Raw genomic sequence first — 22,138 nt, 5'->3', positions numbered from 1 at the left:
TGTTGTTCTGGAGTGGTTGAGCCTGGTGTTGTTCTGGAGTGGTTGAAACTGGTGTTGTGCTGGAGTCGTTGAGCTTGGTGTTGTGCTGCAGTCGTTGAGCCTGGTGTTGTGCTGGAGTCGTTGAGCCTGGTGTTGTTCTGGAGTGGTTGAACCAGGTGTTGTTCTGGAGTGGTTGAACCTGGTGTTGCGCTGGAATGGTTGAGCCTGTTTTTGTGCTGGAGTTGTTGAGTCTGGTGTTGTTCTGGAGTGGTTGAGCCTGGTGTTGTGCTGGAGTGGTTGAGCCTGGTGTTGTGCTGGAGTGGTTGAACCTGGTGTTGTGCTGGAGTGGTTGAACCTGGTGTTGCTCTCGAATTGTTGAGCCTGGTGTTGTGCTGGAGTAGTTGATCCTGGTGTTGTGCTGGAGTCGTGGATCCAGATCCTTGCAGTGAGTGGGGACGCCCGGAGCCCACAGTGAGGGAGAAGCGGCTGTCGCTGGACATGCCCCGGCCAGTGAGACTGCCTGCCCCAGGGGCGGGGCTGCCGGGCTCGCTCGCTGGAGCCAGCTCCATACAAGGTGAGGCGGAGCGCTGACGCGGGCCGGGGCAAACCATAAAACCCCCGCTCGTGCGCTCGGCGGAGACCGCAGCCCTGTCTGGCCGCCGTCATGTCCCAGCTCCGGATCGCTCTGCACGGCTCCGCGCCATGGGGATTTCGCCTGGTCGGGGGCAAGGACTTCGAGCAGCCGCTGACCATCTCCCGAGTGAGCATCCCGAGCCTGTCCGCACGGAGGTGTCCGGCAGTGGGAGGGGGACTTGTGTCCATCCCTGGGGTGGGGAGAGGTGTGTCCCTAGGGTGGGGGTGTGTGTTCCTGGGGTTGGGGGTTTGCATGGCCATCCATAGGGTGGGGTGTGTGTATCCCTGTAGTGGGGAGAGGTGGTCTGGGTGTGTGTGTCCATCCCTAGGGTGGGGGTGTGTGTCCACCCCTAGGGTGGGTGTGTGCTTCCATCCTAGGGTGGAGGTATGTCCTTGGGTGGAGGTATGTCCTTGGGGTGGGGTGTGTGCGTGCGCTCATTCGTAGGGTGGGGTGTGTATGTCCATCCCTAGGGTGGAGGTGTGTCCCTGGAGTGGGAAGAGGTGATGGGGGTATGTGTCCCAGGGGTGGGGGGGGGTGTGTCCATCCCTAGGGTGGGGGTGTGCATTTCCCTGTGGTTGGGGGTGTGTGTGGACTGAGGGAGTGGTTGTTAGTCCCTGGGTTTCAGGTGGTTGTATGTGGACTCTTTCCATGGTGGTGAAGCGTGTATGGCTATGGGGGATGGAGGGAGCTGGGATTGTTTTATCTATGGAGGTGAATGTGTTTCTGGGGAATGGGGGTGTGTGGGTCTCAGAGATGTGTGTCTCTGGGAGGGGTGGGGGCTATGTTGGTCTCAGGGTGGGGGGGGTGTGTATTTTTCTGGGGAGTGTAGAATCTTGTCTCTGGTGGGGTCTGTGAGAGCTATCTCTGGGGGTGTGTGGGGGGAGTGGGTCTCTGGGGACATGGGCGTGCATCTTGGGGGGTGTGTATTGTCTGGTGGGTGCATCTCTGGGGGTATGGAGTGTGTGTGGCTCTGGGGGCATGCGTCTCTTGGGGGGTGGGGTGTGGACTGTCTGGAGAGGGGTGGAAGTGTATGGACTCGTTTCTGGGTGCTATCCCTGACAGTGGAGGTGTGTTGCTCTGGTGAGACAGTTTATTACTGAGTATGAGTGGGCCCCACCTTTGGGGAGATTGTGGGAGGGGGTTGTGCTGTCCCTGAGGTTTTGGATGTTTCTGAGTTCACTGCCCACCCCTCACCACGCTGCTGGAGTGTTCTCAGGGTTTCATTGTGGGGAGTGGTCATTGTTCTATGGGACGAGGGCATCAAGATTTTGGAGTGCTAGGATTTGGAGGGATGAGAGATCTGAGGGAGGAGAGGGGAGTGGAGGCAAGGATTGGAGGGTAAATGCACTGGGGTCTCTAGGGAGGGTTGGGGAAAGGAGCTGGACCCTTCTCATCAGTTCAGGACTTGTTAATTATAGGGATGTGGGTGTTGCTGGGAAGGCCAATGTCAACGGTGTCCTTCAGCTGATGTGGAAAAGAGGAGGGTATGAGATTCTGAGATCCTTTCCGTACCTTGGTTACAGGTGGCGTTAATGGTTTGTGGATGCAGGTGATAGTGTGGGTGAGGAGTTTGGTGTTGAACTGGGTAATAGGATGAAATTATTCAGTGGTTCTATTGTTAGGCCCCTCTTGTCTGTGCCGAGCTGTTATTCCGCCTAACCCCAGATGATCCTGTCCAAATTTTTCTTAAATGTCAAAATGGAGCCCGCATTTACGAATTCAGCTGGCAGCTCGTTCCACACTCCCACCACCCTCTGCGTGAAGAAGTTCCCCCGATGGTCCCTTTACACTTTTCCCCTTAACCTGTGTCCTCCAAATTTTAATCTCACCTACCCTCAGTGAGAAGAATAAGCCTGCCTTGCATTTACTCTGTCTACACCCATCCTAATTTTGTACACTCTGTTTTATCTCCCTCATTTTTCTACGCTCCAGGGTACAAAATCCTCACGTGATTGACCTCTCCCTGTAACTCGGTACCTCAAGTCCTGGCAGCAACCTTGTAAATCTCCTCTGTACTTTTTGAAATAGATCTTAGACCCATTTTTGATCATTTAGGATTGATGGTGTTTTATTTTGGCAGGTACAGACTAATCTGGTGTAAATCTGAGTAAGCGAGACAGTTTATTATTTATGGGAAATACTGACTTCAGGATTACTTTATTGGCATGTAATTAGGAGATGACGGTTACATTTTGGTCACTGTGAAAGCAACCCTAGCCCCTAATAAAAGGAGAAGCAAGAGAAGGTCCCTTCAAAGACGCAAAGTGTCTGTGAATTTGCCTCCTGCGCTCCCACAACCTCTGCAGCCGCATCACCTCCTGTCTGTTCCAGCGGTGACCCCGTGCTCCCAGCTCTGAACCGAGTTAGTATTTAGCAGCTGTCACCATTTGTCCCAGAGCAATTAACCCGACTAAATCGTGATTCAAAGTTAGAAGGAGGAACCAGCTCAGTGCTCCAGTGGAGAGTAATTTTCAGTGTTTGGAAAAAGACTGGGGAATGGGATTTGGGATTACTGGGACAGCTCCAGGAGAGGTGGGGTGGGGGGTGGGGGGTGGGGGGCAAGGCCCAGTGCCTGAATGCTTGGGTATGTTGTGATCCTTTTGCAGAGAGGGACGTGGCAATCTCTGATGCTGAGGAGTGTTGAAACCAGGTAACAAAAAGAGGAAGAGTGCTCGGTGGGGTGACTCACTGTTAATTAGTAGCATTGCCTGAGCCCTGAGGATTTTTGCCTGGCTATTCCTAATGTCTCGTGTGATGTGCAGAGAACATTCTGACTAGTTTGGATACAGAAAGTCAGACTTGTGAACGTATAATCACTTGGCGTCCCAAGGTGTTTCACAGCCAACTAAAAGAACTCTTCTAGAGAGCGTGATTGCAATGTGGGGATTGCAGGAGGCACTAACAGCAAGATGATAATGGACATTTGTCACGTGTAAATACTTGAGAGAGAGAGTAGCCAGGGTGTCAGGAAGGCAGACACAAGCTGCCACTGGGTAAGCAAGCAGTCCTGTATCTAAAAACACAAGTGTTGGAAGAACTCGGCACGTCCTGCGATGTCTTTAGGAGGTAAAGATTATCAAGTGATGTTTCAGGCCTGAGCCTGTATGGTATTGACAAAGGGCTCAGACCCAAAGTATTAGTTCTATCTCTTTACCTCCAATGGACGCTGTGAGACCTGCTGAGTTCCTCTGGCGACTTGTGTTTCTACTACAATTACAGCATCTGCAGATTTTTGCGTTTCACTTGGTTCTGTATTTGTCAGTTGATTTTCTTTATAAATTGGAAAATTCACAAAATGATACAGTGATTTAATGAATGGCGCCAAGAGCTTAGGAGTGGCAAGAAAGAGTTTCGGGAGCAGGGGAGGAACTTTTTCTGCTGTTCCTAGGGATGAACATGTGGTACATTGCAGTTTTGAATTTAGTAATATAGGAGCTCAATTGTCTGTCGAGATGACCACTAGATTGTACAGCACAGTAACTGGGCCTTCCGTGCTGTAACCTGCTAACCCCAACCCTCTTTGGAGGGTGGTAGCAGCCAAAGGAAACCCGTGCGGACGCAAGGAGAACTTCTTACCGCGTCGGATTCAAACCATTTTGTAACCTAGGAGTGGCTTCTACTTCCCCTGGGTAGACAGAGATTAGATGTAATGCAACTTTTGAAAGGAAGTTCACAATGATTCTGGGTTGTCGGTTCCAGAAGAGTGTTTTTTGTTTGGAGATTTGGGCCTGCGTCTCTAAAGTGGGGGTTGAGCCTGTGTTTGGAATCAGATGAGATAAACTTGAGATGGTAGGCAGCTTGTAGCTGCCTTGTGGAGGACTGTGTCGGGGTGAAGCAAGGCTGATGTTTTGTAACGAGGACAGGCCTGTGACTCAGTGCCAACAACTTGTGATCTTGGTGAACTTCACATCTGTGATGGGCGTGTGATTTGTGAGAAATGTCAGCATTTGTTTAGAGCCATTGAAATAGACCCTTCAGCCCACCAATTCTGTGCCAAATTATTACTTTGCCTAGTTCTGCTGACCTGCACCCCAGTCCATAGGCCTCCATACCCCCGGCATCCATGTATCTGTCCAAATTTTTCTTAAATGTCAAAATTGAGCCTGCATTCACTGCTTCTGCTGGCAACTTGTTCCTTGCTCTTGCAATCATCTAAGTGAAGAAGTTTCCCCCACCCCAATATTTCCCCAGAATATTTCACCTTTCACCATTAACCCATGACCTTTAGTTAACCATGTAACCATATAACAGTTCACAGCGTAGAAACAGGCCATCTCAGCCCTTCGAGTCCGCGCCGGTTCACTTGAACAGCTCCTCTAGTTTCCCCTCCCACTCTCTGCCCATAACCCTCCAACCTCCTCATATCCATGTACACATCCAACCTTCTCTTAAATGACAGAAGGGACCCTGCTGCAACTATCTCCTCTGGAAGATCATTCCATTCTCCCACCACTCTGAGTGAAGAAGCATCCTCTAACATTTCTCCTAAAGTTTGTCCCCTTTACCCTTAACTTATGCCCTCTTGTTCCAACCTCCCCTGCCCTCAGGGGAAAGAGTCTACACATATCTAGTCTATCTCTTCCCTTCATAATTTTAAATACCTCTATCAAATCCCCTCTCAACCAATGAATAGTCCCAGTTTCCTTAATCTTTCTCCGTACTCTAGATGTTGTAAGCCAGGCAACATCCTTGTAAATCTTGGCTCTCCAAACCTCAGTGGGAAAAGGCTGCTTGCGTTAACTTTATCTGAACCCTTTGTAATTTTGTATACCTTAATCAAATCTCCCCTCATTCTTCTTCGCTCCAGGGAATAAAGTCATAACTTGCTTAACCTTTCCCTGCAACTCAGTTCCTTAAGTCCTGATGACATCCTTATAAAATTTCTCTGTACTCAATCTTTTCCATAGTTAGGTAACCAAAACTGCACACAATACTCCAAATTTGCTCTCACCACTATCTTATGCAAACTCACTATAATATCCCACCTCCTATACTCAATAGTTTGTGATGAGTGTTTCAGCTCCATCTCCTTGTGACCTCGCTGGCAAAATGCTTTACATTTGTGATGGGCAGGCATTTGTACTTCTAGGGAAAGGTTCCATTATTGTCACACAATATTGTAGAACGTAACATGCATGAAATCCTTCGATGTTGTCTACTGTAAGGAAGACAGAGTTGCCACTTTGTCCAGCGCCCCTCCCAGAAATGAGGCCCCAGTGAGGGATGAACTCGCAACCCTTGGTTTACAAGACCAGTGCTAGAACTACTAACCCTTGTGAGAGGTATCAGCTTCTTCTTCTTTCCATTCGGGGTCTTGGCGTTGGTATGGCGATGTGTGTTCTTACGGTAGTGAAGAACGAAGGATGGTTAGTGTAGCGGTTACAGCATTAGTGACCAGCACTGTCTGTAAGGAGTTTGTACGTTCTCCCTGTGTCTGCATGGATTTCCTCCGGGTGCTCTGATTGCCTCCCACTCTTTGAAAACCTACAGGGTTGTAGGTTAATACAAGCAGCAGGGGTTTAAATGGCTGAAATCGGCTGTAAATAAAATTTAAAAACAATTACAAATTTAATTATTGCACCTAAACTTTATTTTCTTTGCAGTAATGAATTAACTTTTTCAAATTTGTCTGTAATAGAAGATCATTTGGTTTAACTTCATATTTATTTGCCACAGGATCATTACCACACAGGAGGCCATTTTAAAGGTTCAATAAAAAGTTCAAGGCTTAATTTTATTCTCACGTAATAATACATTAAAAACATAACATGCCTGATTATTTTTTAAAATTAATTTAGACGTACAGCACGGTAACAGGCCAATTCGGCCATACGAGTCCGTGACTCCAAAATTACACCCCATTAACCTACAGTCCGGTACGTTTTTGAAGGGTGGGAGGAAACTGGAGCCCACGGGGAAAACCCACAGAGACATAGAAGAACGTACAAATTCCTTAGTGCGGGATTCGAACCCGATCGCTGGTGCTGTAAAGGTGTGGCACTAACCCCTATGCCAAACCTGCTGCCCCTTCTGTCTTCAATTTTTATCCTCATCTTGTGTCTGCCATGAACACTGCCCAAAGCCACTAACAATAGGGGAAAGAGAAACTATAGAGGGTCTCTCTCCAGCGACATCGAGTGTCCGTGGATTCCCCTCCAGTGACACCGAGTGTCCTTGTTCTCTCAGGGTGAAAAGTCCCAACTTGTACAGCCTCTCCTTAAGTATTTATTTATGTACGGTGTTACGAGGCCAAAGGACCCCAAGACCCAGCAGTAGATATTCACTACAACAAATGGTTACTTCAGCAAAAGTTGTTTTTAATTATTTTTAAACCTGAAAATGGAATCAAACTTTAACTTATCTCTAGTAACTTAACTACCCAACGACCTCCTTTTAATTCTAAGCGCACGTGGATGTGATTGTAAATTTAAGAAAAGTTCTTTGGTTCACAGTTCAATCTGACTTCTCCTTCCTCAAATTTCTCTTGTTGCAGGCAATTCTTGTACTGTGCACAGAATTTAACATCTATAAAGTTTACCAGGCGTTGGTGCTCAAAAGATAAATGTTTACTGCTCAAGAAGGTTCTTTGTAGGTTTGCAGAGAGAGATGTGTGGTTCCAGGATTTCCACAACTGAGGTACCACCATTAGTTACCTCAATGTCTTACTGATGAAACTTGCCCCATCAGGGTTCTCCAGATGATAACCTCTTTCTTTCAGGCTACTACAGAGTTCCTTTCTGTTCCACTTATTCCAAAAGAAATGCTAGACAGATAGCACTTCCAGCCATCCGCCATTCTGGAGCTTCTGTTTCAGTTCCAACAAGCTTCTTCTGGCTGACACTGTTCAGTCTCCCTCTCTCTCTCTGAGATTCCAACTGCCAGCCACATGTCCATCGCAATGGTAAACGGGCCCTTCCCACCTATGAGCCTGTGCCGCCAAAATACCCCCAATTTACCTCCCCTCCCGTACTTTCTGAAAGGTGGGAGGAAACCGGAGCACCTGGACGAAACCCATGTAGGTCACAGAGAGAACGTACAATCTCCTCACCCGGGTCACTGCGGCTGAAATGGTGTTGCACTGACCGCTATGCTAACTGTCCCACCCCTTGTAGGCCAGGCCCACCAGCCCCACTAATGTTCTTGTGACTCTTAGCTGCACCCTCGAGCTTAATCACATCCTTCCAACGATCAGAGCTCCAGGCAGTAGCCCAAGTGTCGTCTCACCAGCATGTTGACTTCCCAACTCTTGGACTCAGTGCCCTGACTGATGAAGGCACCCACGGACAGAGCCCGATTCGAACCCCGGTCACTGTTACTGTAATAGCATCAATTTACCTGCCAACAAGCTATCACTTGGAAAGGGTCACTTTCCAATTTTGTACGGCACCTCCCCTGCACATGCAGAAGGTTTGGAAGACCTTCCATCATCTCCATTAACATAGAAACCTAGAAAAATAAGTGCAGGAGTAGGCCATTTGGCCCTTCAAGTCTACACTGCCATTCAATGTGATCATGGCTGATCAGTACCTGGTTCCTGCCTTCTCCCCATAACCCCTGATGCCCTTCGCCACAAGAGCCAAATCTAACCTACTCTTAAATATTGACAAGGAACCGGCCTCAACTCCTTCCTGTGGGCAGAGAATTCCACAGATCCACCACCCTCTGAGAGAAGGAATGTTTCCTCATCTCAGTCCTAAAAAACTTCCCCCTTATCCTTAAACTGTGACCCCTGGTTCTGGTTTTTCCCAGCATTGGAAACAACCTTCCAGTGTCTAGTCTGTCGAATCCCTGTCGAATTTTATATATTCCCCTCTCAATCTTCTAAATTCCAGAGAATACAAATACAAGCCTAGTCTATCCAACCTCTTTTCATCTGCGAGGCGAGGATGCTCCAAAAAGAGTCCATACACCGATCCCACTGCCGACACGCGCTCAATCAGGTGCTGCGGCTGGACACATTTCCTGCAAACCTAGTCCCCAGGGACATTGACAGTATCCCTGAGCTCCCACATAGCACAGGAGGTCTGAGCTCACCTGCCAAACTTTTGTGTCTAAATGAAAAGAAAGGGAAAAACTCACCCCTCTATTTCTTACCTATGCCTCTGTCAAAGCCTCAGATGTCCCACTCCTTCACCGGGTGCTCCTTGCTGGCCGCTCCCAGACCTGTTCCTACTTTTAAGTGCTGCTAGTCTTTGAAAAACCACTACTCGGCAGCCCTTGACAATTTACTCACCTGTACTCTCTATCTAATCACTGCCCGAGCCTTCCCCTCCTGATTTACCCAGCAGACACCAGGTAAGTGCCTTAAAAAGACTCGTTTCCTTCCCACCTCTCTTCTCCTCTCCTGACTTTTACTCTAGGCCCCCGGTACGTGCCCTTAGTAAATACTCTTAACTTGCCCCCTCTTTTCTCTGCTGCCTCCTCCTCTCTCAACTGTTCCCTTAACAACCTGAGATGCAAACCATCTGATTTCAGTATATTCAGCCTTCCTGGAACATCGTACTGGTCCAATTTCATTCCGGTGATTCGCTTTGTCATTTCAGTTGCCCTTTTGTTCAAATCCTCTTGCTTCATAAAGCGCTCAATGGATGGTCATGATCCGATTTAACTATATAGTGGTGTAGATCGTCTGAATATTTTTTTCCCATGGATGGGAATGTCAAATATTAAAGGGCATGGATTTAAGATGAGAAGGCGAAAGCTTTGTGTTGTTCAGGTGCCTGCCTGTTTTTGTTTATACCTGACGAAGGCCCAAGGCCTTTTCTTCCTCTGGATCCTGCATGACCTGCTGAGCTTCTCCAGTTAGGGCATTAGAAGTTTAATTTGCTTCCATCAGGTCGGTCCTTGGCCTTTGCCAATTCAGAGGAAACCATCCAAGTTTGTTCCGCCTCTCCTTGTAGCCGTCCTGATCCAGAAAATGTTCTGATAACCTTGTCTGCACCCTGTCCTTCCTGGAATGTGGTGATCGGCGCACGATCCACTCCCTCACCCCAGTCTCCACTTTCCCCTTTGGCTCCCAACATCTGTTTGCAGATCAACCCCGAAGAGACTGAAATGTAAAATTTTCATCCTGGAGTCCCACTCCCTTTGATTCTTTCCCCATGCCTGTGAAATCTCCGGAGTCCACAGACCGCTGTGATCCAGTTTTGATTTGAGCCATTCCATCAGGGCATCCCGGTTAACGCCAGCGATCGGGACCAGGTTCGAATCCCGCCTGTAATGAATTTGTATGCTCTCCCTATGTCTGAGTGGGACTCGGTTCCTCCCACCGTTCAAAATATAGGACAATTGGGTGTGATTGAGTGGCATGGGCTGTATGTCTTGAAAAGATATTGAACAATTAGCTGCCAAACTAATTGCATCACTTGGGTTGTGAAACTACGATCGGTTCATGGACTAAACCAAAATCGTTGAACCTCTCATGTGGCTTTGCGAGTCTCTCTTGCATCAAGTCTTGTCCTGTCTCGTTTCTTTGAGCAGATGCTGGTGGTTTTTTTTACCAGCAGTTGTTGCACTCAAATTACTTGGCCTGCCCCAGCCTGCCCACACAGATCAATGAAATCATGAGATAAATTTCAGATTTGGATTTATTGTCAGAGCACATACATGACATTACGTACAACCCTGGGATTCTTTTTCCTGTGGGCGAGGCAGAATTATCACTTAGCAGCAATGCCAAACAAACTGCACTTAATGGACACATGTAAACAGAAAATAAATGTAAACAACTGTGTAATAGAGTGGGGAAAACCAACAAATATTAAAGTCCTTAAACGAGCCTCCAATTGAGTTTGTCATTGAGGAGTCTGATGGGGGAGCGGCTGTTCCTGAACCTGGTGGTGCAAGTCTTGTGGCCCCTCTACCTCTTTCATGATGGCAGCAGTGAGAACAGAGTGTGTGCTGGGTGGTGTGGGTCCTTGATTGTCACTGCTGCTCACCGACGGCAGCATTCCCTGGATGGTGGCAAGGGTTTTGCCTGTGATGCTCTCGGCTGGGTCCACTCTCCTTTGGAGGGCTCTACGCTCAGGGGAGTTGACATCCCCGTACCTGACTGCGGTGCAGCCGGTCAGCACCCTTTCTACCACACCTCTGAAGAAATTTGCCAGGGTTTCTGATGTCACACCAAACTCCTGATAGTATGTAAAATTGAAAGAAGCAAGGTGCGCACAGTGTCGTAATGGAGCAAGCTCAATGGCTGGTTCGTACTTCTGAAGCAGTGACATGATTGATATTGATGTGAACCACAATAGCAGCTTTTGACCACCAGTCCATTGGGCAGTGATCTTCACGGAATGTCCTGCAGACGCAGAGGGACAAAGACTCTGTGGATACTGTGGTTCCCCGAGCAGACTGTCCAGGCCATCTGGTGATTATGTCCTCTATATGCCAGTTCTCTGGCAATTGAACAATTTGATGCTAATGTTTGTAATCCTCTAATTTATTGGATTACTTCTGTCTGGGCCTTGTTTGTTTAATTCCTACTTATTTTATCAATCTTTCACTGTTTGATTCCACTCTGCCTGCCATTTTAGAGATTTGTACAGCAGGGTAGCAGACACCATCAAACATCCATTTTCTCTGATCCAACAGCGATCCCATTTTGTTCTCCTCCTGTTTCCCTCCCCCCCCCCCCCCCACCTCGCTCACTCTAGGTAGCTTCACCTACGCACCAGGGGGAAAAATTTGCAGTGGCCAACTATCCTCCAACTGCACGTCTTTGGGATGCGTTGGGAGAGCAGAGCACTTGGTGGGGGATTTCAGGTGGCCACAGGATGTACGTGCAAACTCCATCACTCGAGGTCAGGATTGAACATTGAAATGTGAGAGAGTGGCTGTACCAACATGGTCAGTCTCCCTGCAATGGCAGCAGTCATTTCAGAATACTGGGCGGACCTTTTCATTGTTTTGACCTTTGATATTTTCCTTTTTGTCTTTATTTTTCCCATTGTTGTCATGCTTTTTACCACCCTGAATTGTTTGTGACTCTCTCGATATCTTTTCCACATTTATTTAACCACTCTATCTTACACTTTCTTTCAGTTTAACAATACTTAAAACCGAAATTGTTGGGAAGGAGTGACAAACCAAGTTTGATTGTTCAGTTTAGTATCGGAACCAGCTGCTGGCAATTGTTTTATAAGTTTCCTCTTGTTCACTTTGAGTTAAATAGTGATGCACCATCAATAATCACACAAGCCTGGAGTTGTGAAGCTATCAGGCTTTTATTCATTATGGACTGGAACAGCTGCCAGCCACACTGACTGATCGAGGCAGAGTGGAATGGGGAGGGTGCAAAGGATCAGACTTGGGAGGCAGGTTGGTGGGTCCATCCAATCATAGCTTAACTGTGATGTATCACAAGGATATTTCAACTGAAGATCTTGGTCGATTTCTTCAAATTTTCTATATTTGAGAAATTTATTTTCCCTAATTCTCTTCTCACTTTCTCAATGTTTTGCCTTTTATCATTTTTTCACTTGCTTTCCTTCTCTCTTGTTCTCTCACTTTCTGATGGTGCTGCCCCCAGTCGCCTCTTGTTTGCTGGGACCAGAAAAATTGGACTTGAAGTTGGGCATTTTGGACCAATGCGAAAATTACTGCTTTCAACAAATTGTTCTGTCCTGTGGGGCCTTCATTGTGGTTTCTATAATAGGCTTCAGTAATGTTTGGTGTCATGCAGGATGTGGTTTTGAGTGTGGAATGTGGAGTGTCTGAAGCTCTTACTTTGTTAGCTGTGTCCCAAGGTACTGCTCGGTGAGGTGTGGTTTCATAGATATGGTTAGAACCAGAGCACGTATACAACGCCCCAAGAGGCCTTCGGCTCATTGTGCCACATCAATCAATTTTTTTTTAAAGGAGAAAATCTGCAGTTGCTGGGGTCGAGTGCAGGACACAAAAGGGTGGTGCAGCCTTACGGCACAGCTTAACCCAGCAGATCTCTCCATGTCTTCTTCCAAGCACTTTAACAATGGGATGAGGGCTTTGACCTCTCCACCCTTTCAGGCAGTGAGTTCCAGACCCCACCACCCTCTGGATGAAAATTCTCCTTTCTCTATTGTGTCTGTGGTCACTGATTTTTTTTTTCTCTCTGTACTCTATCGTAATTGTATAATATGATGCCCTGTAATTAAATCCTTCCTCAGCTCCCTCTCCCTCCCTAAATCCCCTTGTATTCTTTCTCCAATGAAAGTTGCCCTCTCAGATTTTTTTCACCTCCCACATGTATCCACCTATTAACTCTCTCTCACCTGTGCTCCTCTCCCTTTTTCTTCCTCTGCCCCCACCACCTTTTTATTCTGGCATCTGCCTCTTTTTCTTTTTCTCTACTAAACGAGGGGGCCCAGGCCTGAAACACTGGTTACCCGTCACTTCCTGCGGGACCTGCGTGACCTGCTGACTTTCTCCGGCACGTCTGTGTATTGTACTCGGCCCCAGCATCTGCAGATTTTCTTGTTTAACTCTTGTAGACAGTATTCCACCTGTACATTGTGTACAGCTGCAACATTCTTGTACCCAACGTCACTGACCACCTACACCGCCCTGTGCACCTACGTTACTGTAATTTTAGGGACCTGAACTCTAATCACAGGGACCCTCAATGCAAACAAGATCTGCCATTGACTATGCACGTCTGGTGAATATCAGAGTCATTACTGTTAAAGTGTTACGAGCCCAGAGGACCCCAAAACCCAGCAGCAATAGATATTCCCCAAGACAAATGGTTACTTAAACAAAAGTTACTTTTAATTACCTTTAAACATGAAAACAGAATCACACTTTAACTAAACTATTGACTTGCGTAACCCCCTTCTAATTCTAAGCACACGTGTATGTAATGTATGTGTAAGTTCAGAAAAGTTCTTTGGTTCACAGTCCAATCTCTCCTCATTCCTCCAGGTTTACTGGTGGCAGGCAATTCTTATACTGTGCACAGAATTTACCATTTATAAAGTTCACCAGGCTTTGGTGCTAAATGGTTACTGCTCAGGAAGGTCCTTGTCGGTTTTCAGAAAGATTTGTTGTATGATGGATACCCACAACTGATTCCTTTTTAATCAGCCACTTCAGTGTCTTGCCAAAGAAACTTGCCACCTCCGGGTTCTCCAGATGATAACCTCTTTCTTTCAGGTCACCACAGAGTTCCTTCTTGTTCTTCTTATTCCAAGTGAAATATTAGGTAGCCAGTCCTCTCTTGCATGAACCACAAGGGCTTTGACTAGGCTGAACTAAGAACTCACAACCCATCTTCCAAATGGGGTTTCCACAAGCTTTCCAGCTTGTCCTGTTCCAGTCCCAGCTGCTGTTGCCATCTGTAACACTGTGGAACTGATCCCGCTTTCGCCCGCTTTCGCCCGCTTTCGCCCGCTTTCGCCCGCTTTCGCCCGCTTTCGCCCGCTTTCGCCCGCTTTCGCCCGCTTTCGCCCGCTTTCGCCCGCTTTCGCCCGCTTTCGCCCGCTTTCGCCCGCTTTCGCCCGCTTTCGCCCGCTTTCGCCCGCTTTCGCCCGCTTTCGCCCGCTTTCGCCCGCTTTCGCCCGCTTTCGCCCGCTTTCGCCCGCTTTCGCCCGCTTTCGCCCGCTTTCGCCCGCTTTCGCCCGCTTTCGCCCGCTTTCGCCCGCTTTCGCCCGCTTTCGCCCGCTTTCGCCCGCTTTCGCCCGCTTTCGCCCGCTTTCGCCCGCGTGCGCCCGCGTGCGCCCGCGCGCTCCCTCCTGCTATAATGTGGTTATAACTCAAGGTTGAGGAAAGACTAAGGGAATGTAATCAACACTGACTTTATTGGGCTGCAACTTTGCCTTTTATAGGCAGCCGCCCACATCACCACTGGCTGTGGATCGACTGTTCCAGATCCGCGGTCCTGAATTGGAACCCCTCCAATCAAATAGCAGTAGTTCGACCGCTATTACTGTGGCCTATGGGAGTGGGCCTCTTATCCCGCATGCTATTTGCTCGATTGCTGCATTCGACGGCTGCTTCCACAGGCCGCTACAACCTCCTATTTGTCTGGATTAAGTTCCATCTGCCAGCACTCTGTTCTATTCTCCAGATGACCTCTGCACTTGGGATATTTATCCTTGCTATCTACAACCAATCTTTATATCATTGGTAAACTTGGCTTTCGGACAGCAGATATGGTCCCATGTCAAAGAACGGAGGTTCCAGCACTGATCAAAAAAGTATATCTGTAATAACCGACTTTAAAAAAAAAAAAGCCTCTGTCTACTTTCTTCTTCCTAGCCACATGCCAATTTTGGATCCAGTTTGCGTGAACCTTGCTCCTGAATTCTGGTCTTGCCTACTGCCCAGGACTTGCGAAAAAAACTTGCTCAACAATATATATCTCATGTCTGCCACTTTGCATTCAAGGCTCCTTTTATTGTCAAGTAATAATCCATTCAAAATGTAACATGAATTTTACTCTTTAACTTTTGCCTGTCATAAATCACTACTGGTGATGCTGGCACCCCTTACAGTGTGAGACAAAGCGAATCCCTTCAGAGTCACTGAGTGGCGGTGGAGCCCGCAGCCTGTGCAGGTCCCCCGACCCCCGCAGCCAGTGTGGGTCCATCAGCCGTCGGGCCCTTCGCTGCTCTGCTGCTGCGGTCACCATCCTGCAGATCCCTTCGGCCACTAAGCCCCTCATTGGTCCGCTGCCGCGATCACTGTCCTGTAGTAGGATTGTCTTCTCCATCTCCATGTGAGGGGAGGGTCTTTCCGCACCAGTCTGCAGTGCCCCCTCATGGCTGCTGCAGAGGACAGGTTCCTTGGTCACAGGATCTTACTTGCAAATACAGTTGTCTCCTTTAACAGGCTGTTTAACGATTGTATGGTACCACCCCCCCCCCCCGCCCCCCACCACCCTCCCCAGCATTGGATCCAAGCAATCGAGTCCTTTTGAGCAGCCCTGTTTTTCTGCTCTCCTGGGTCCACACCTGCGGGGCTGAAAGCACCGCTATTCACTGTTTTCCCCCTCAAACTAACAAGACACTCTGCTATCACGGACGACACAAGTTTAATAATCTTGATGCCCCATTTCCACTACCTTCATCATTTTTCCCATTGTTTCTCAAACCTAATTATGTAACCTTAATTCATGCCACTATCTACATTAGCTGAGTTACTCAATTTCTCATACTTTGAATATGTTCTGTTTGGTTACGTAGCAAGGAACTCTTTTGTCCTCTGCATATAGCAGCAAGTCCTTGTCCATCAACAAAGCTGTGGTCAGACATGGCACAATGTTGTTACAGTGCCAGGGATTGGAACCAGGGTGTGAATCCTGTGCTGTTGGAAAGAAGTTTGTACGTTCTCCCTGTGTCTGTGTGGGCTCTGGTTTCCTCCCACCACTTGAAACATAACGGGGGTGTAGATTTCAGGTTTATTGTCAGAGTACATACATGACATCACATTCAACCCCGAGATTCCTTTTTCCTGCGGGCGCGACAGAATGACCATTAATTGGTAGCGCAAAAAATAAACTGTACACAGAATAAACATATAAACAAAGAACTGGAAACAATATAACCATATACGGCACAGAACAGGCCAGTTTGGCCCTACTAGTCCATGCTGGAACAAATCCCCACCCTCCTAGTCCCATGGACCAGCATCTGGTCCATACCCCTCCAATCCTCTCCCCTCCATGTAATTATCCAGACTTTCCTTAAATTTAAATAATGTCCCTGCTTCAACCACCTCTGCCGGAAGCTTATTCCACATCCCAACCACCCTTTGCGTGAAGAAATTTCCCCTCATGTTCCCCTTATAATTTTCCCCTTTCAATCTGTGATGGACCTGGCTATGTTTTGTTATCTTCTAGATCCTTCTGCGTTCCTGGGAAGTCAAATCTCCAGCCACTGATGCTTGGGTGTTGGTTAAGGGGCTCCACCTGGGCTGTTGCTAGAGAGTCCAAGTGTCTTCCCTCTGCTGGTCAGTAAGTTGAATGCTGCAGATGGTGGAACTCTGAGATAAAATGCCTGGAGTTCTTGGCAAGTCCAGCGGTGGTCAAGAAAGTTGCGGGGCAGAGTTGATGTTTCAGCGCAAAGATCAGGGGCCTGAAACTTTGACTCCATTCCTCTGTCCGTGGATGCTGTCTGACCTTCTGAGGCTTTTCTGCCTGGTCGCCTGACCCTCCCACCCCGGAGTCTTCTCCACTTTCTGTGATACGCGGGGTTGACCAAGGAGAGATCCAGCTTGTGGTGATTGCTGTCCTGGGGACATGTGCAGGCGAATGTTGGGTCCTTGCCCCTCAGGGCCCCTTGCGTGGATGCGGCCATGAGCCACTGGGCCACATGCAGCCAGGGGGCTACTGTCATAGCTTCTGCAATTTGGAATTGCTACTTATTCTCGAAATCTGCAAATTGCTGACTTAGACGATCTGAACCACAGCTGCATTGGATAAAAGATAACGTTGAATGAGTCACCATTTGGCAGAAGGTAGAATGATACAAAAAAAAGGCTTATCCAGTCTTGTTTGCATGGTTAATATGCCCAGCCTGACTGTGACTTTTGGTACTGACTCTGCTGTCTTCTGACATACAAAGTGGTTCCTTGTTATTTATCTGTAGGGCTGGGATTCTCCGTTTGTTGCCCTCTGAACTTGTTAGTTGGTCTTTCATTACCTGCCACTTTGGGGCGCTTGTTAATTGAATTGGAACTTTTAATTACAATGAAAGGTCAAGGTTCAGAAAGCAAATCAATCTTTCATAGCAGGAAGGTATGCATTGTGGGCAGGCATTTCCCCAGAGGGAGGTGATGTAATTGATGATCCCTTTGAATTTCCCTTCAAAGCAATAATTGGCATTTATGAATCACCCTTCCAGTGTTGCTTCAGCTCCCAGTGGAGGGTTGCACGTATCCTTCTCTTGTCGTTCCCGATGGAGGGTAATGCATACCCTTTTGCAGTTGGTCTTTCACCTCCAGGGTGTCTAGCTCTTGAACTAGGCTTTGAAATAATCTTTTGTTCTCTTCATACTTCCCTGCCATATTCTACTATTCTATGCACTTTTATCATTAGTGTTATATAGTCAGGATAATGTGAACTATTTTGTAACTGCGTAAGAATACACCCTTCTCACTGTAGTAACTGTAGTGCACCACTTTCAGGTGTATGTATAGTGTGTGTGAACAGTTTCCTGAGATGGTGGAAGGCATCAGTAAGTAAAGTCTTTCTGTTATTTGAATCTTGCATCTCAAAGTTTTTAAGAAGCCTCTCAAGCAGCACAGAGACATAACAATTAGGATTTGGAAGGAAACTGGAGCACCTCGTGGAAATCCTTGCTGTTACAGAGAGAGCGTGCAAACTCCACATAACCATCCCATCTGGAGACTGCCCCACCCATCTTTAGAATCTCGTGCACCTTTGGGTGCACTGGAATTTCTGGGCCAGGGTAGGCTGGGATCCATAAGAACAAGTGTCGCGGAAACGTGACTGGCTGTGAGATGGAAAGGAGGCAGCATTTTATTTTCAAACTTTATCAAATTCTTGCAAGAGTAAAATACAAAAGTCTGCAGACACCATGATTGAGGTAAAAAACACATTGCTGGAGAAACTCAGCTGGTCAGATGGTGGACTTTGTTACGAATTCCCATTTTAGTAAAATGGGATAGTATAGACAGGAGGGACCGAATGGTCACAGTTAACATTTAACATTCCACACAAGTCACAGCCCAGTGATAATTCGATTATATTGGAAGAACTGAGGGAAGGTTTGTCACAGCGTTTTCCAGAGTCGATACATTTGCAAAGACACTGAATTTGCAAGGGGTGAACCATTCTGGCTGCTGAAGAGAAACCAGTTCTTGTGGCCGGCCATTTTTTTGTGGAATTCAAAGCAAAGCATTCTCTGTGAATGACTGGGCCTTTTTGGTGGATCGACCTGTGCCAGGAGGGTCTTTTTGGGAAGCAAAGTACTTCATTTTGATTGACTAACAGTGAAGGTCACTTGGAGTGACTGATTTCAGGGTCTTGGAAGCTTCATGGAGGCTGCCCAGTTCAAGTCTCACCTACAAGAGAAGCAGGAGTGTTGTGACCACAGCTCGTACAGATGGACATTTCTTCAACGGCAATACAAGGACTTTGTAGCAGCCACAACTCTAGTCTTCCCATCAGTTCAACATTAATTCTGGGCATCAAATTTCAAAGGCCTGCACTTCAACTCTGAATTTAAAAGACTGAACTTTGAAGTTTTTAGTGTTTATGGATAGTTTAAGAATTCGGCGGGCAGCAACCTCCTTTGAAGAAGACCGCAGAGCCCACCTCACTGACAAAAGGCAAAGGAGGAAAAACCCAACACCCAACCCCAACCAACCAATTTTCCCCTGCAACCGTGCCTGCCTGTCCCGCATCGGACTTGTCGGTCACCAACGAGCCTGCAGCAGACGTGGACATTTACCCCTCCATAAATCTTCGTCCGCGAGGCCAAGCCAAAGACGAAGAATTATGACTTAATTATGACTTAAGAGTAAGAAAAAAATTAGTGTTTTAAAATTAAACACCATCTGCTTCATCTGCTTGTTATGTGCTGCTCATATGCTGTGGTAAATCAGTGCCTTTACAAGCAAAGTGGAGGCGATATGGAGGTCAGGTATAGTGTAAAACTCCCACTGCAGTGCCACATGGGCAGGTACAGCTCTGATTAAATGAAGTAGCACTTGTTATCACAACCACGGCTCCAAACCCGTCTGATTGCTGACCTCTAGTAGAGAGGGGAGGGGAACGCAAGTAAACTTTTTATCTTGGATTGATCCTTGTATGGGGGGGAAGAAAAAACGAAAGCTCTCATCGTTTATTTTGAGACAGTTCAAATGCTTGATCTGGACTTCCTGTTTCTAACCACCCTGTCCACATGAAATGGAACAACTGATTCTCTATTTAAACCTGTACAAGAACTGGGTCTTGGAATTAACTATTTTCAGTCCAGATGAAGAGTGCATGAAATATTGACGCTCCAGCACCCCCGCCAACCCCAATTCTCAGGTGCGCCTTGACTTAGCATCTGCAGTCCCTTGTGTCTACATTAACTAGCCATTAGTTGTTGCAGTCTTAGTTTGGCCGTTGTTTAATGACACGTTACACTGCTTGGGAGAAGTGAATTCGCTGATCAGCGGAAACTGAATTTCCAAAATGAAAAGGAAGCTTTCTGGGGGGGTGGGGGGATGCGACAGGTCCATGGACAGATGTGGGGGAGAGAACGCTCACTGATCTGAGATGGTAGTTGGGTTTCAGGACTGAATATGTCCAACACATTCTGCTTTTGGTTAAGAGATGGATTGTTCCCAAATAAAGCAGGAAATGGGCCAGAGGTGTGGGAAAAGGTGATTCTTTCTGGTGAAACCCCAGCAAGTTCACAGAGGCTAGTTGTTGCGTTGACTCTGGCCAGCTTCCCTGGACTTGGGTACGTGGTGGAGATGCAACCATCTTGCCCTTGGACTCTCCAGAACGTGGTTGATAGATCATTGAAAATTTAAATTTTACTATTAGACATACAGGCCAATAACAGGCCATTCCGGCTCACAAATCTGCATTGCCCAATTATCTTACTACCCCGCTATGGTTTGAAGACTGGGAGGAAACTGAAATCCTGGAGAAAACCCATGCAAATGGGGAGAACATACAGACAGTGGCAGATTCGAACCTGGGTCACTGGCACTGTAATCGCGGTGCGCTAACCATGCTGCCAATAATTGGTTGCCCCTTATTTCACAATGGTTAGGAGCCGCTGTGTTTGTGTGGTGAAAGATCCTGTGCTGGCTGTTGCCCCAGTACTGTGCCTTTGAACTACTGTCAAGAACATGCTCTGGTTAGCAGGGTACAGAGCCTGACAGGAGTTCACCAGATGTTTGGAGAATTATCTGGGAACCTCACCAACTCCGTTCTCATATCAAGGGATTGCATTGGAAGTCTGTCCAGGGAAGCGGTTGAGACTTCTTGATTAAACATATTTAAGGTAGATAATTGTATAATTGAGGGATATGGGGAAAAGGCAGGTCAGTGGAGTTGAATCAATGATCAGATCAACCATTATCTTATTGAATGGCGGAGCAGTCTTGACGGATGGCCGGATCCTGCTCCTATATCTTATGCTCTGTAGAATGGAGAATCGCGTGTTTGTCAGTGCATCTCCATCCACGGCAGCAGGGTTGGTTGGTTGATGGTGTAGTCGACAAACACCAGCTGTTGTGGCCATATGGAAGAGGGAGGAGACATGACCTACTGGTCTAACTTCTATCTGGAAGCTCACCATTGGCAGATTGTAAATCCTGGACTGGATGCCTGCGGAGAGCATAAAAGTAACCTGCGTCCTTCATACCTTCAGGGAAGGGGAGCTTCCACCCTGTCAGTCTGGCCAGAGTTTACCTAACTCTGCAAAATCTGGTTGAGTCTTGACATCCACATCTGGAGAACAATTAAGTAAAATAAATTGGTCAGACTCATTGTAGTGAAGGGAATTGGCTGGTCTCTTTGTTTGTACTTTTAACTTGTGATGTAATGTTTGAAATGGAGGCTTCAATGGGAATTCAGTCCACATTTCTGTTCCCACGCTTGGCAAGATGATGCATTGGGTTGTGACTGCTTCAAAAATACATTTAACATTGGGCTTCAGTTGCTCACGTTTAATGAAGAAAAAAATACCAGAATGTCAGCAAAGTCGTGTCTGTTTAGTGGTTCAGACGAATTCTGGAGTGGTGACGTGTGGATGTAATACGGAGGGAGCTTCACCTATTATTTGGAAGTGTTTGGAACTTGGAATAACACAGTAGCTTAAGAACATGGAGCATAAAACATTTCAGTACAGAGTATGACCTGTCTAAACCTACTCCACAGCCATCTAATTTTTTCCTATCTCACCTCTATTTTTATTGCATCTATGTGCCTGTCTTTTTAAATGCCCCTGTTGTACCATCCTCCACCACCACCCTCGGTAATGCATTCCAGGCGTGCACTGCTCTGTTTTTTCTGACGTTTCTCCTGTTTCCTTCACTTGCTTTAAGCTGATGGGCTTGGTACTTGCTGTTTTTGCCCTTGGAAAAGGGAGCTGGCTGTCTGCCCTATATCAGCCCTTCAACTAGTCCAGTGGTTCTCAACCTCTTCTTTCCACTCATATACCGCCTTAACTAATCCTTTACAAGTCAGTGACGTGGTGGCGCACAAGCTACAGTTTGCTGATGACTGCGCCCTGGTTTCTCACACTCTCAAAGACTTACAGAAGATCACCAGTTGCTTTGCCAGTGCTGCCAAGAGCTACGGGCTGACCATCAGCCTGAAAAAGATGGAGGTTTTGTACCAACCGGCCCCTGACTCAAGCTACGAAGAACCAACTGTCCTCATTGATGACGCTCGTCTCAATGCTCCCAAAGATTTGATGCCTGGGCAGCACAATTACATCCTCAGCCTCTCGAGACGTAGAGATTGAGTCAAGAACGAGAAAGGCCTGGTTTACCTTTGGTCAGTTGAAAGATCAGGTTTGGTCACAGAACATCAGGTTGGCCACCAAGTGCAAGTTTGTTGTCACATCAGGCTTTCTATAT

At 47.2% G+C, this 22,138-nt stretch overlaps 1 protein-coding gene across 4 annotated transcripts in view; it reads left to right on the top strand.

Moving 5' to 3' along the window:
- Nucleotides 1–437: 437 nt before the first annotated feature.
- The window catches only part of pdlim1 (PDZ and LIM domain 1 (elfin)), a 115,866-nt gene continuing 94,165 nt past the window's right edge, over nt 438–22,138 (top strand). Inside the window, exon 1 of one of the 4 annotated variants that reach the window (XM_069885790.1) lies at nt 438–553. Coding sequence is in view for 2 of the 4 variants with exons in the window: in XM_069885787.1 (XP_069741888.1) it covers nt 644–739 (96 nt within the window). In the remaining 2 variants the exon portion in view is untranslated. The other 3 variants (XM_069885787.1, XM_069885789.1, XM_069885791.1) reach the window with 3 other exon arrangements.

Source organism: Narcine bancroftii, chromosome 6 (assembly GCF_036971445.1).
Source record: "Narcine bancroftii isolate sNarBan1 chromosome 6, sNarBan1.hap1, whole genome shotgun sequence".
In the NCBI taxonomy this organism is placed as follows: Eukaryota; Metazoa; Chordata; class Chondrichthyes; order Torpediniformes; family Narcinidae; genus Narcine; species Narcine bancroftii.
This window is presented reverse-complemented; position numbering and strand designations above follow the sequence as displayed.